Source organism: Lygodium microphyllum, chromosome 25 (genome assembly GCF_053477565.2).
Source record: "Lygodium microphyllum isolate KBCC chromosome 25, Lygodium_microphyllum_v1.1.10, whole genome shotgun sequence".
Taxonomy (NCBI): Eukaryota; Viridiplantae; Streptophyta; class Polypodiopsida; order Schizaeales; family Lygodiaceae; genus Lygodium; species Lygodium microphyllum.
In genome coordinates, this window is record NC_141159.1 from 3,576,132 (window position 1) to 3,588,667 (window position 12,536).

Sequence of the window (12,536 nt, forward strand, 5' to 3'; positions counted from 1 at the left end):
GGCGATAACAGCAATGTGCCAATACCACTAATAGGCATCGAGCAAATGTCACTAGCAGTGATTAGATACTCAAATGGAAAAAGATCTTATAGCGAATCTCCTCGAGAAGTCATATGACTCAAAGCATCATTGTCAATAAGCCAAGGCCTCTCTAGAGGCGAGGCAACCGCTAAAGAAGACTCCTCCATCTTATGGATATGAAGGCAAACAAACTAATAGGTAACAATTGGTGTAGAGGAAGAGAAGGGTTGAAGCGTTTTAGCACCATCCTTCACTTCCGGACGAAGGTGAGGGTATCTCTTCCAACACTTCTCCTTAGGATGAGTCTCTTTCCCACAGTGTGGGCATTTAGGCTTCTCAAAATCTGTGTCAAAACCCAAGGAAGAGTCCAAATGGGTAACCACCACCACCTCCTTCTCCTCCTCCTCCTCCTCCTCCTCCTCCTCCTCCTTCTTCTTCTTCTTCTTCTTGGCCTTCTTGTTGCCCCCTCTCAAACCTTTTGTAAAATCTTTCATAGAGCCGAATCCATAGGTTCAAATCTCCTTAAGACACTCTTAATGCTCCAAAACAAGCGGTGCTAACTCCTCCGAGAGAATAGCCTCCCATACCCTGGAGATCAATAGTCTGGCATAGAAAACATTATACTTAGGACATAGTAGATAAGTAGAAGAATCATTGCCATATCCTCTAAAGATATTATCCGACCCAGGGATGCAAGCTCATCCCACGTCCTCCATTTGATTGATATGCTCCCATATAGAGGGGGAATCATCAACTAAGAGCATTCAAAGATTCTTCTCTAGGGTGATGCGGTCAGCAAAGGTCTTCTGATGATAGAGGAAAGCTGTGACATTAAAGTGATATTTAATGTGACATTAAGGTCACAAATATTGAATGTGACATTAAAGTAACATTTAATGTGACATTAAGGTAAATCAAGGGGAACACGCACGAGGATGACCGTCCGGGCTCTTGGGCGCCCGAACGGGGTTAAGGGGAGCCTAGAACTGAAGAGAGTCCAAAAATAGTAGGACTCACCAAGGTTTAACGGCTGGCAATCGGATCACGATAGTCTGACCAGCAATATACTAGGCAAGGCTAGGAGGTGAAAGGAATCACTCATGCTCACCCATCCCGACTGTTTTCTTCTGACTTCATAGTCTTCTTCTGAGTCATCTGTCATTGGTATCAGAGCCGACGGGACTAGTCGTGTCGTTCTGTGAAGTCCTTCAACAAAAAGGCAAAGTCGACGGGTCTGGCGATTCGTTTCAGTCGACGGTTGACGGGTCTTACAGGTCCCGCTATTCGTCTCAGTCAACGGGTGACGAGTTACAGTCGACGGGTCTCGCCATGAAGCCGCTGGTCAAAGGCGCCTAGTGACACGTCACATAAAATGTGACGTGACGATTATCTACGTCACGAAATTTTATGACGGGGAGGATACCTTTTACACGGAACGCAGTAGGCTGGATCGTGCGCCGCCAAATCCTGGTTCACGCCCGTCTGTAAACGCACCAACGGATCACACACATTCTTTTCCCTTTTCGCAGGCTAAAGCTAAAGCTATTTTCTGATGTGTGTCTGATCAGTCAACTGCGCGTTTGGAATTTTTCTTATCAGCCTCGACTGCGCTTGCATCACAAGTACAAGCTCAGCAGAGAGCAAGTTCAGGAAAGGGGCATTGATGGCCTGCATGATTATTAAAGAAGGGGGCTGAATACTAGTCGTTCCTGCAAAGAAGCTCCATTTCCTGCGTGACCGACTTTGTTCGGGCGATAAAATTTGTTCCTTACTCTTCGGGTTTATTTACAAACCAGCAACAACTGCCTGCCATTAAAATCAAGGAAGTACTTTACTTTGTATGCAAATTTCTTATCTTTGCTTTCCAATTCCAGTGTATTAATGACAGAAAAAGGGAAAGAGAGAGTAATGGAAGGTTCTAGTTCTGGGGACCACCCTATGGTAGATCCCCATAAACCAGAAATACAAGAAGAACAATGGGAAGAATTTTTTGCTACACGAGAGCAATTTGATGATCTTACTGCTCGTGTGCAAGCTCAGGGGGTTCAAATGGAATTTTTAACCCAAACACTCACTGAAATAAAATCTCAATTAACTTTATTGTTAGAAAGAGATAAAAATAAGATAGAAACCTCAGATGTCCCATCTTCATCGAAAGATTTAGATGTGACTATGCGAGATCCTAAGGAACCCCACCATAAATTGAGGGATAATCCAGTTCTAAAGGATATGAAACCACCTCAGTTTCACGGGGAGGAAAAAGATAGGAATAAAGATACAATCTTTAATTTCCACCAAAAATGGGAAGATTTACATAAACTTAAAAATACCCCACCACATCTCCAAGCATTGGAGGCTAGTTTAACTTTGGGGCCCAAAGCATATAAGTGGTGGCGAACTTTAAAGGAGGCAAATAAAATACCTGAAACTTGGGCTCAATTTGAATCCGTCTTTTTGAAAGAATTCCTTCTTGAAAATGAAATGGAAAGAAATTGGGAAGATTGGGATTATGTCAAACAAATGGGAAGACCCCTGCTGACATATCTGGAGGAATATCGTGAGATAATCCTCAAATTGGAAGTAATAGATGAATTTCAAAAAAGAAGAGGATTCATTAGGGGACTAGACAAAGCCTGTAAAAAGGAAGTAAAAACGAGCTCACCTAAGACGCTGGAAGAGGCAATTAAATTTGCATTAATTCATGAAGATAGTATGCGTCCAGGTACACTCACTAGTCTCACTGATACGGAACCCAAGTCTAAGGAATTGAAAACCTCAAAATTTGTGGGCAAATTTAAAAGAAAAATGCCATTCTTTAAGGGTAAAAAACAACCTTTTGAAAAGAAACCATATGTGAGGCCAAAGTTAAGTCCTGATGACTTTTATTAGGCCAAAAAAGAAAAGTTGTGTTTCAATTGCCTATCCCCTAACCATGCTGCTTGGAATTGCCCTCAAAATAAAAAGGGGGAAGATAAAGGAAAGGATAAGGACAAGGGCAAGGGAAAAGAAAAACAAATCCATGTAGTGCAGACCTTAGAATTGAAGGGGAATGAAAAGTACAAATCTTTAGAGGTCTTGCACATGGATGTACAACATAAATGTTGTATGTCAACTTCTATGTGGCAGCCTACTTTTGGGCCACATGATTTACTTAAGAGTACATGGATTGATAGCCAGAAAGAGGGTTAGAGTCATGATTGATGACTCTGCTACACATAATTTTATTAATTATGCACTTGTCAAAAAATTGAAACTTCCCCAACAAAAGAGTGGGCATCAATATGTTGTTCGCATGATGCAAGGCCAAGACAATAAGATATGGGATACAATGGTATCCAATTTGGAAATTGAGATTCAAGGATATAAAGATAAACTTGATTTCCAAATTATGAACATGGAAAGAGCTGATATTGCTCTAGGGAGGGAGTGGCTATGGGGATTGGAACCATCCTTAAAACGTAGTTACCATCATAATACACTGAAATTTGAAAGGGATGGTAAGACTTTTGTCATTCAAGGTGAACATGAAGTATCTGATAATCCTTTGTTGTGTTCTACTGAAGTTCAGAAGCTGATAAAGAAGGAAGTTTGTGAGGTATATATGTTATGGTCTCTTCCTGTACAGAACACTTTTACTTTCTGTAATATAAAACAACAATTTTCTTATGTTTGTGAGTTGAATGTTAATAATGAATTAAGTAGTTTGTTAGATGATTTTAAAGATGTGTTTCCTTTTGATTTACCAAGTGGCCTTCCACCAGATAGGGGTGATATAAATCACCCAATTGACATAAATAAGGATACACACCCTATTTCTAAACCACCGTATAGGTTAAGTGAAACACAGCACCAAGAAGTTGAAAGACAAATTAAGGATTACCTTGATAAAGGGTTTATACAACCCAGTAATTCACCTTGGGCTTCACCAATTTTATTGGTAAAGAAAAAAGATGGTTCTATGCGACTTTGTGTTGACTATAGAGCACTTAATAAAATAACGGTGAAGAATAAATTTCCTATGCCCAGAATGGAAGATCTTTTTGATCAATTGCAAGGGGCAAAATTCTTCACAAAGATAGATTTAAGATCAGGTTATCACCAAGTAAGAATTAAGGCACAAGATGTTCCCAAGACAGCATTTCGTACTAGATACGGGCATTATGATTTTTTGGTGATGCCTTTTGGCCTCACTAATGCACCAGCTACCTTTATGAAGCTGATGAATAGTGTTTTATGGCCCTATCTAGGACATTTTGTAGTCGTCTTCTTGGATGATATCTTGATCTTTAGTAAATCAAGAGAAAAACATTTGAAACACTTACAATTAGTATTCCAACTGTTAAGAACACATTCCCTTTATGCGAAGAAAACTAAATGTGAATTCTTTGCACAAGAGGTCAAATATCTGGGGCATATTATCTCGAAAGAGGGAATCAACATGGATCCAAAAAAAGTAAGGGCAATTATTGAATGGCCACCTCCAAGGAACCTAGAAGAGCTGCAGATCTTCCTAGGTTTATCTGGATTTTATCGTAGATTCATTCGAGATTATGCCAAAATAGCTGTTCCAATGACAGACCAACTTAAAGGGAAAGGAAAAAGTTTTAATTGGGGAACAGACCAAAATGAAAGTTTTCAAAAACTTAAGGTAGCTATTGCTACAGCTCCAGTATTATTAATTGTGGATCCCAATAAACCGCTTGTGGTTGAAGTTGATGCCAGTGATAAGGCGATAGGTGGGGTCTTATTACAAGAAGGTCGACCAGTTGCTTTTGAAAGCAAGAAATTAGATCGTGCAAAACAGAATTATTTTGTTTATGAGAGAGAGTTGTATGCAATAGTACATGCAATGAAGAAATGGAGGCACTATTTGTACGGTGCCAAACTTTTGATTTTATCGGATCATGAAAGCATTAAGTGGCTTAATAATCAACCGGATTTACACGGGCGTAAAGCCAGATGGACCGAACTCCTTCAAGAGTTTGACTATGAGATAAGATATAGAAAAGGAAAATATAATATAGTAGCTGATGCACTCAGCAGAATGCCCATCATTAATGAATTGAGTTTTACTCACTTCACTTCCAAATTGCTTGAATCTTTAAAAGGGAAATGCCAGGTTGATCCGGCATATTCCAACATATGGAAAGCAATAAAAAATAGGGATCCAAATGAAAGTGCTTCTACTGAGGAAGGAATATCTGAGGATGTTCAACAAGGAAATGGAGCATCAGGGGTTGCTCAAACTCGATTTAAGTGGAAGAATTTTACCATTGATAATGGTTATTTACTCTACAAGGGTAGGGTATGTGTCCCGAAAGATACAGAAATAAGGCGCCAGATACTCTTTGAGTGTCATGATACCCCTAGCGCGGGACATCCAGGAGTTAATAAGACTTATAGTCTTATTAAAAGGCAGTTCTATTGCCCTGGAATGAATAAGGACGTCCTTGACTATGTGGTCAAATGTAATAAATGCCAGGTTAATAAAGCTGAAAGATTGAAAATAGGAGGACTTCTCCATCCACTAGAGATTCCTTCGGGAAAATGGGAGAGTATCTCCATGGACTTTATTGTTGCTTTACCTAGAACACAGAGGGGGCACGACTCTGTGTGGGTGATTGTGGATAGGTTAACCAAAATGGCTAGGTTCATTCCAACTTCAACTAATGTTAAAACACCAGAATTGGCTAGATTGTTTGTAGAGAACATATACCGATTGTATGGCCTCCCGGCAAATATAGTTTCTGATCGGGATAGAAAATTTGATAGCCAATTTTGGCGTGCAGTATTTAGGAAATTGGATACTAAACTTAGCATGAGTACGGCGGATCATCCGCAAACAGATGGGAAAACTGAAAGGGTTAACCAAATTCTTGAAGATATGCTTAGGGCATATGTAAGTAAAAGGCAAACTAATTGGGAAGAGTATCTACCGATAGCAGAGTTTGCATATAATAGTGCCAAGCACTCTTCCACTGGATATAGTCCATTTATGTTAATGTATGGGTTTCAGCCCAGAGCTCCTTTTGCAGTAGGACTGCATAAGGAAAAGGTTCAGGCAGCTAAAGACTTTTTGGAGGATATGAATAGTATGTTAAAATTTGCTCAAGAAAATATTAAAAAGGCTCAAAATCGAGCTAGAGCATATGCAGATCCTCACCGAAGAGACATCTCCTTTGAAGAATGAGAATTGGTCTATCTTAAGGTGCCTAAACAAACTAAAACTATGAAAAAGGGACAATGTCCAAAGCTTTCACCAAGGTATTGTGGTCCTTTCATAATACTTAAAAAAGGTGGGAGAATTGGCTTACAAGCTCCAACTACCTGCTGGTAGTAAAATACATCCAGTTTTTCATGTAAGTAAATTAAGAAAAAAGCTGGGTGATTTGGATAATCTAATCTTAAATGATGACATTGAGGAGCTATTCAATGACCAATCTAATCCACATGAACCAGAAAGAATATTAAATGTTCGTAATAGACGAACGAGAAATACTATTTATCAAGAATGTTTGGTTAAGTGAAAAGATTGTTCAAAAGAAAGCTCAACATGGGAGCTAGTAAGTACTTTAAAGAAAAGGTTTCCCGATTTACAGTTAGACCTTCCAAGTATCGTTTTCGAGGACGACACCGATTCTTAAGGGGAAGGAAATGTGCATTAATGTGACATTAAAGTGATATTTAATGTGACATTAAGGTCACAAATATTGAATGTGACATTAAAGTGACATTTAATGTGACATTAAGGTAAATCAAGGGGAACATACACGAGGATGACCGTCTGGGCTCTTGGGCGTCCGAACGGGGTTAAGGGGAGCCTAGAACTGAAGAGAGTCCAAAAATAGTAGGACTCGCCAAGGTTTGACGGCTGGCAATCGGATCACGATGGTCTGGCCAACAATATACTAGGCAAGGTTGGGAGGTGAAAGGAATCACTCGTGCTGACCCATCCCGGCTGTTTTCTTCTGACTTCATAGTCTTCTTCTGAGTCATCTGTCAGAAGCCAACTTTGTTCACACTTCCACAATGGACTAAAGTCTGCACACAAGCACAAGGACAAAATCTTGTAAGCTCATGAAAAGGAAAGACCGTGCTCTGGAGTTGAGTCAATCCCATAGAGCAACTTGGTCCACCATGGAACCAATGTGGGGATCCTCTATTGAACAGGAAACAAGGGTAGTAGAAAAATCCCAATGACCAAAAGTGTCAAGGATGCACCTCATTGGCGCTCCGTGCTGCGTGTAGGGCCTAACTTTTTGTAGCCTCATACTTTCAGCTTCGGTTAGTTTTTGTTCCTTCAATTTCACTATGTTTCTATTGTCTCTTGCTTCTCTTTTCACCCCATGTTCATTGTTCCTTTCCACTACGCACTCTCACTGATCCATCTTGGACAAGGCAGCAATCCTACTCCGTGGATATAGAGTGTAAGGGAATGGAAGATTGCATATGGGTGGAATGCAATTTGATTCATTGTTGGGCAGCCTTCTCTCCAATAGACATCATATTTACTATCGGAATATATGATTAGGAGGATAACTTCTGCCTTTGAATCCTCTTCTCTATTTTGAGTGGTGCATTTATGTTTCAATAGGTCTCATTTTGCAATATTAAGAGCGATTAATATCACAACTTAAATGTCAAATCCAACTCCAAATGTCTTTCCAATTGCTGTTTTAAGCCGTGATTTAAGTAAATGTCAATTCTACACGATACAGTTCACAATCTTAAACTTACAACAATATTGTCACTGCAGCTTAAGCAAAATAATCTTCAAACTCAACCTAATGATTCAACAAGTTCCGTATATCTTTCTCTTTATGGAAAAAGGTATTCCACAAGATCCCATATATCTCAATAACTAGCAAAGACACCGCTATGTATCATGTCCTTGCATCATAGAGAATGAGGATAGATCACATGACGACCAGAAACCGGGAACACAAAGCGATGGTTTAGTTTCTAGCTTTCAATATAGAGTTGCCTTCCACAGTAAATAGAATTCGAAAAGCTTTAAGAACTACTGCTACGTATATCTGCACACACGCTCTTTGAAAACTATTGAACGAAACTAAAAATCAAGAGCTCCATTCGCTACCTTCCTGAGCTTCCTGGCAAGGTTTAGAAGGGTAGCCTTCTTCTTAGAATCGACCTCTTTCTCTGCTCTGTACCTGCAACGCTTGAAGAAGTAAGGTCGGAGCTTTGTCCAATCCTGGCTTGCGATTAGCAACTTCTTCCAGTCCCTTGTTTCGGTTTTCTCCGTTAGAAGGACCTCGGCGAGCCTGTCGCAAACTCGGCCCGTGCTGTAACCTGGTTGGAATTCAAAATCCTTGGTGCCATCGAACAAGAAGTCTTCTTGGCCACCGTCGACAGAATGACTGGTGCTCTCTTCTTTTGGAGAGGGGAGGAAGGCCTGTTGAGAGGGTGCGTCGAGTTGCTTCGCTGCCCATGCTCGTTTGGAAGTAAGGGTTTTGCGCAGGGGTGGTGGTCGCGTGAAGGTGGTCCTCCGCCACGACAATAATGAAGCAGGGGGGAGAGGAGGGGGAGGGGAAGGAAGAGGTGGGACGGGTAGACGGACAACATTCCTCTTCGAGGACTCCCTCCATCCCCAAATGCATCCCCACTGCTCCGGGGAGCTGCAATGGAGAAGGTGGCAATGAGCCATAGTAGCCGCTTCTACCGGAGGACTCTAGGATACTGCACGTTTATTTACTAGAAAGCTATTTATTAGCTTGTGTTATCAATTTTCCTTTCCAATATTTTAGCGGGCTTACCAAGTAACCATTACAATGGTGAATAGGGTGCTTTAAAATATAAAAATATTGTGCACACAATGTGTGTGTGTGTGTGAGAGAGAGAGCGAGAGAGAGAGAGGAGAGGGTATGCCAAATCATGGACTATTAAGGCCTTTTACATAAACCATTAAATAATCATTAATCCACTTTAAATCCAACAACATGTAGTGGAGGAACTCCTTGCTTGTTGCTCTGTGCATGAGGAATAGCTAAGTCCCTCATATGCAAGCCTAAGCCTAAAAATGAAACCATGGAGGACGATAATGAGAGTGTCAACATACGTAGGCTTCAAGCAAGGATACAACAGTGAGTATCTTGCACAATCAAAAGTGGGAGGAAGTTGATTCAATTGTCTCCAAGGAGGCATCAACCAGAGCATACAAATCGTCGAAAGAAACAATCACCTTGGCAATCAACCTGACAACTCTTCTAAGGACTATAGACTTCATCTAAAAGCCAATCCATAACTAGTTTCTAACATCCTAGTAGCTGCAGCTCTTCAATACAATATAGAGGAGAAGTTTGATGAAGTTGGCAAAAAGATTATCCTTGATTTACCAAGGTTTCCAACAATGTGTTGCATTTCAATGCTAAAGTTGTCCTTGTGTTTTTTTAATAGGGAAGCCACCACAGGCTATGAACATGGTTGCTTGGTTTAACACCATCCTTGAAGGGGATGGCAATGTGGATCAAATCTACTGTGTGGGCATATGATTCTTTGAGGTCATGTTCGATGAGTGAAGCAGCATAGATAATATTGGCTACTTGGTTTAACACCATCCTCGAAGGGGATGACAATGTGGATCAAATCTACTATGGGGGCAAGGGATTCTTTGAGGTCATATTCAATGAGAGTGAAGTAGCAAAGAAAATATTGGCACATGGAATCTATTTTTGGGTTTTGAAACTTGTTTACGCTAGTGGAGGTTGGAAGAGATGCCCTCAATAGGGAATGCCCAGTGTGGGTGGAAATTATTGATCTACCAACATACTTGTGGAATCTTTTACCTAATATTGCTACTGGTTTGGGGATTATTTTAGGCAAGTCCTTCTAAAATCAAGTTTGTCTCCTTTGGAATATGGGTCTTGAGAAGCCTGACTCCTTTGACCTAGAGGTTCCTAGTGTTGGCTAGCTCAAGCTCCCTCTAGTCATGGGGTCATTGTTACAAAGAGTACTTAAATAATCCAAAAGAGAAGGTGGCGGTTGACAACATCTCTAAGAAGAATCGATGTTCAGAGGTGGTCAATCCTCTTGGCAACCTAATGCAACTAAATAAACTCAACATATAGCCAAGACAAAAGGAGATCTTAGGATGACCACCAATGAAGATGAAGGCTAAAAAGTGGTAGTAAATCAAACACAAAAATAAAAAACAACCAAGTCAACCTAATCTAGTATTCCTGAAAGTACTTGGGAATGTCCCTCCCAAATAAAAACTTTTGGAATAAAACCACATGTCATGATACAACTGAGGGAAAGCAAGCTCTTTCTCATGCAACTCAACAAGATACCTCTTGATCATCTAGATATGGAATTGCCTAATATGCATGCCAAAGTTCAACTGGCTAGTGGTTTTTGGTAGAGGTACCTCCTAGGAAACCTGAATAATGACTAGCTCACTGGTAGAACCAATGGAGAATATGCAAGGGGAAGCCTAGTTGGTAAGTGGTTCCTTGAACAAGGTGCTCTCAAGAATAGTGAGAAGGAGCTTGAATGCCTATAGAATAGCCCCAATCCTAAGCACAAAGGAGCAACTTAGATCAACCACAATCAATGCCAAGGGTCTTAATGGAGATGTCAAAAGAAATATCTTTAGAAAGTGGGATCTAAATGGGCTACCAATTCAAGTGCACAAACTACACTAGTAGAGTAGATTGTTCTTCCAACATGGAGAATATACATGCTTCTTTGGGGGGGAAAGCGAAGAGGATTTAGGGTGTCTTATAGTTGTAAAATCGAGCAGGAACCCTTGTCTTCTAAGGAATGACTAGAAGTGTCTATTGATTGGGAGGATGACAAATTTTCATTAATTGACATATATGGCCATAACTATAGCAATGGGAGGAAAAAGCTTTGGTTAAAATTGAAGTATTATGCAAATGAGAAGTGTCTTATGCATGGGGATTTGAACTCAATAACCAAACTCCTCGATGCTTCTACTTCCTCTACCCTCATGCATGGGGAAGCATTAGAAGCTTGACTTTTAATGCTCGAGCATCTTGATCTAATTGATCTACTATCTTCAAATTGATCAAGTTGCTTTGACATATAGCCCTTTCAATCATATTGGGTATAGTGCTAGACTTGATAAATGTTATTGCTCAAATTGGGTGCATGGTTACCTATTATTGTTAATATATGGATTTTGATTGCTTACTTTTTGACCACATCCTTACCATGCTTGAACCAATGGATTTTGATGCTTGCAATATAGAAGGGGATCATAAAAGCCTTATGATTAATGCAATACATTACAAGCAAATAGTTTTCTCTAATATGATTAGAAGTGCCATCAACAAATTGAAGGAATACATTTTGAATGGAGTTTGGGACCCATGGGGTTCTTTTGCAAGCATGCTTTGACATTCCACCACATTGTAGGGAATGCTACTTTGTATGTGGAGAAGAAAGTGCTCCAATGGGCCAATGAGCTTTTGCAGGAAATGGCACATAGAAGGCTAGAGCTAAGCTTTCTCAAGAAGAGGTATTACTCTTGTTGTAACATGCACATGAAATGAGGAGAATTTCACATGTAAGAGAAATAGAGAAATTGTTTCTACAATTTAACAAACAACCAATCCTAGATCTTGATATCTCTTCCCACTTCATCAAGAGTATCAAGCTGAAGAGGAGAAAAGAAAGTTTCATGGTCTAATCCTAGACCCTAAGATCTCTCCTTAGCTCATCAGGGTTTTTGGTTCCTTTTCTTAGGAGGACTTACTTCAAGCCTGGAAGGGTCTCAGTAAGGACAAATAACCATGTCATGATTGTATTATTATTGAATGTTTGATTCATTATTGGGAGGAGGTTGCACACGGAGTTGATGATATGATTAGTAGATTCTACTAAGAAAGATAGCTTAGAATTGCATCTCTTTATATATTTTTGTATTATGTCATCAAAGAAAACCTATGTACTTGATTGGTCCATTTGTTGAGACATTCTTTTTTGGTTGAAGAGCAAGGTTCTCTATTTTAGTGCTTTATGGTAAATAGGCCAATTGGAGAATGATCCCTAGTAATGGTACATGTAGAGGGTACTAGCGGGGGTTCTTACCTGTTTCATAGGAGGTTATTTTATTTACACCTATAAATACTAGGGTAAGTGACACCCCCCCCCCCCCACCACACGTATAGGGTACTAACGGGTTCCCTTACGCTAGTGTTGATAGGAGTAAAGTTGCTTTTGTTGTCTAGTTAGAGGTTTTAATAGAGTGAGATATATTGCTTGTTGAAAACTCAGTGTTCTGTGTTTATTTTGATGTTCTCTCTTGTCTTTCAAGTGCATGACCTTATTTTGGGCACAAAATAACAAGTTTTAATGAGTGCCCTTGTAACTATATTGTTTTACAACATGTAATATGCTATTTTTATATGTGTATTAAGTGTGCATTAAACATATTTTTTAGCTCGCAAAGGTTTTGCAATCCCTATATTGAAGCTACTTGTGTAGATGTTTATAATGTCTGATAAAAGCAATGAGGGTTTGAAATGATAATT

At 39.8% G+C, this 12,536-nt stretch overlaps 1 protein-coding gene across 1 annotated transcript in view; it reads right to left on the reverse strand.

The window, feature by feature from the left end:
- Positions 1 to 8,707, reverse strand: part of LOC148013847 (uncharacterized protein At4g37920-like) — an 87,620-nt gene extending 78,913 nt beyond the window's left edge. Inside the window, exon 1 of the mRNA XM_087666939.1 lies at positions 8,120 to 8,707. Coding sequence (XP_087523065.1) covers positions 8,120 to 8,686 — 567 coding nt within the window. The 5' untranslated portion in view covers positions 8,687 to 8,707. The remainder of the gene's footprint in view (positions 1 to 8,119) is intronic.
- Between the last annotated feature and the right edge of the window lie 3,829 nt (positions 8,708 to 12,536).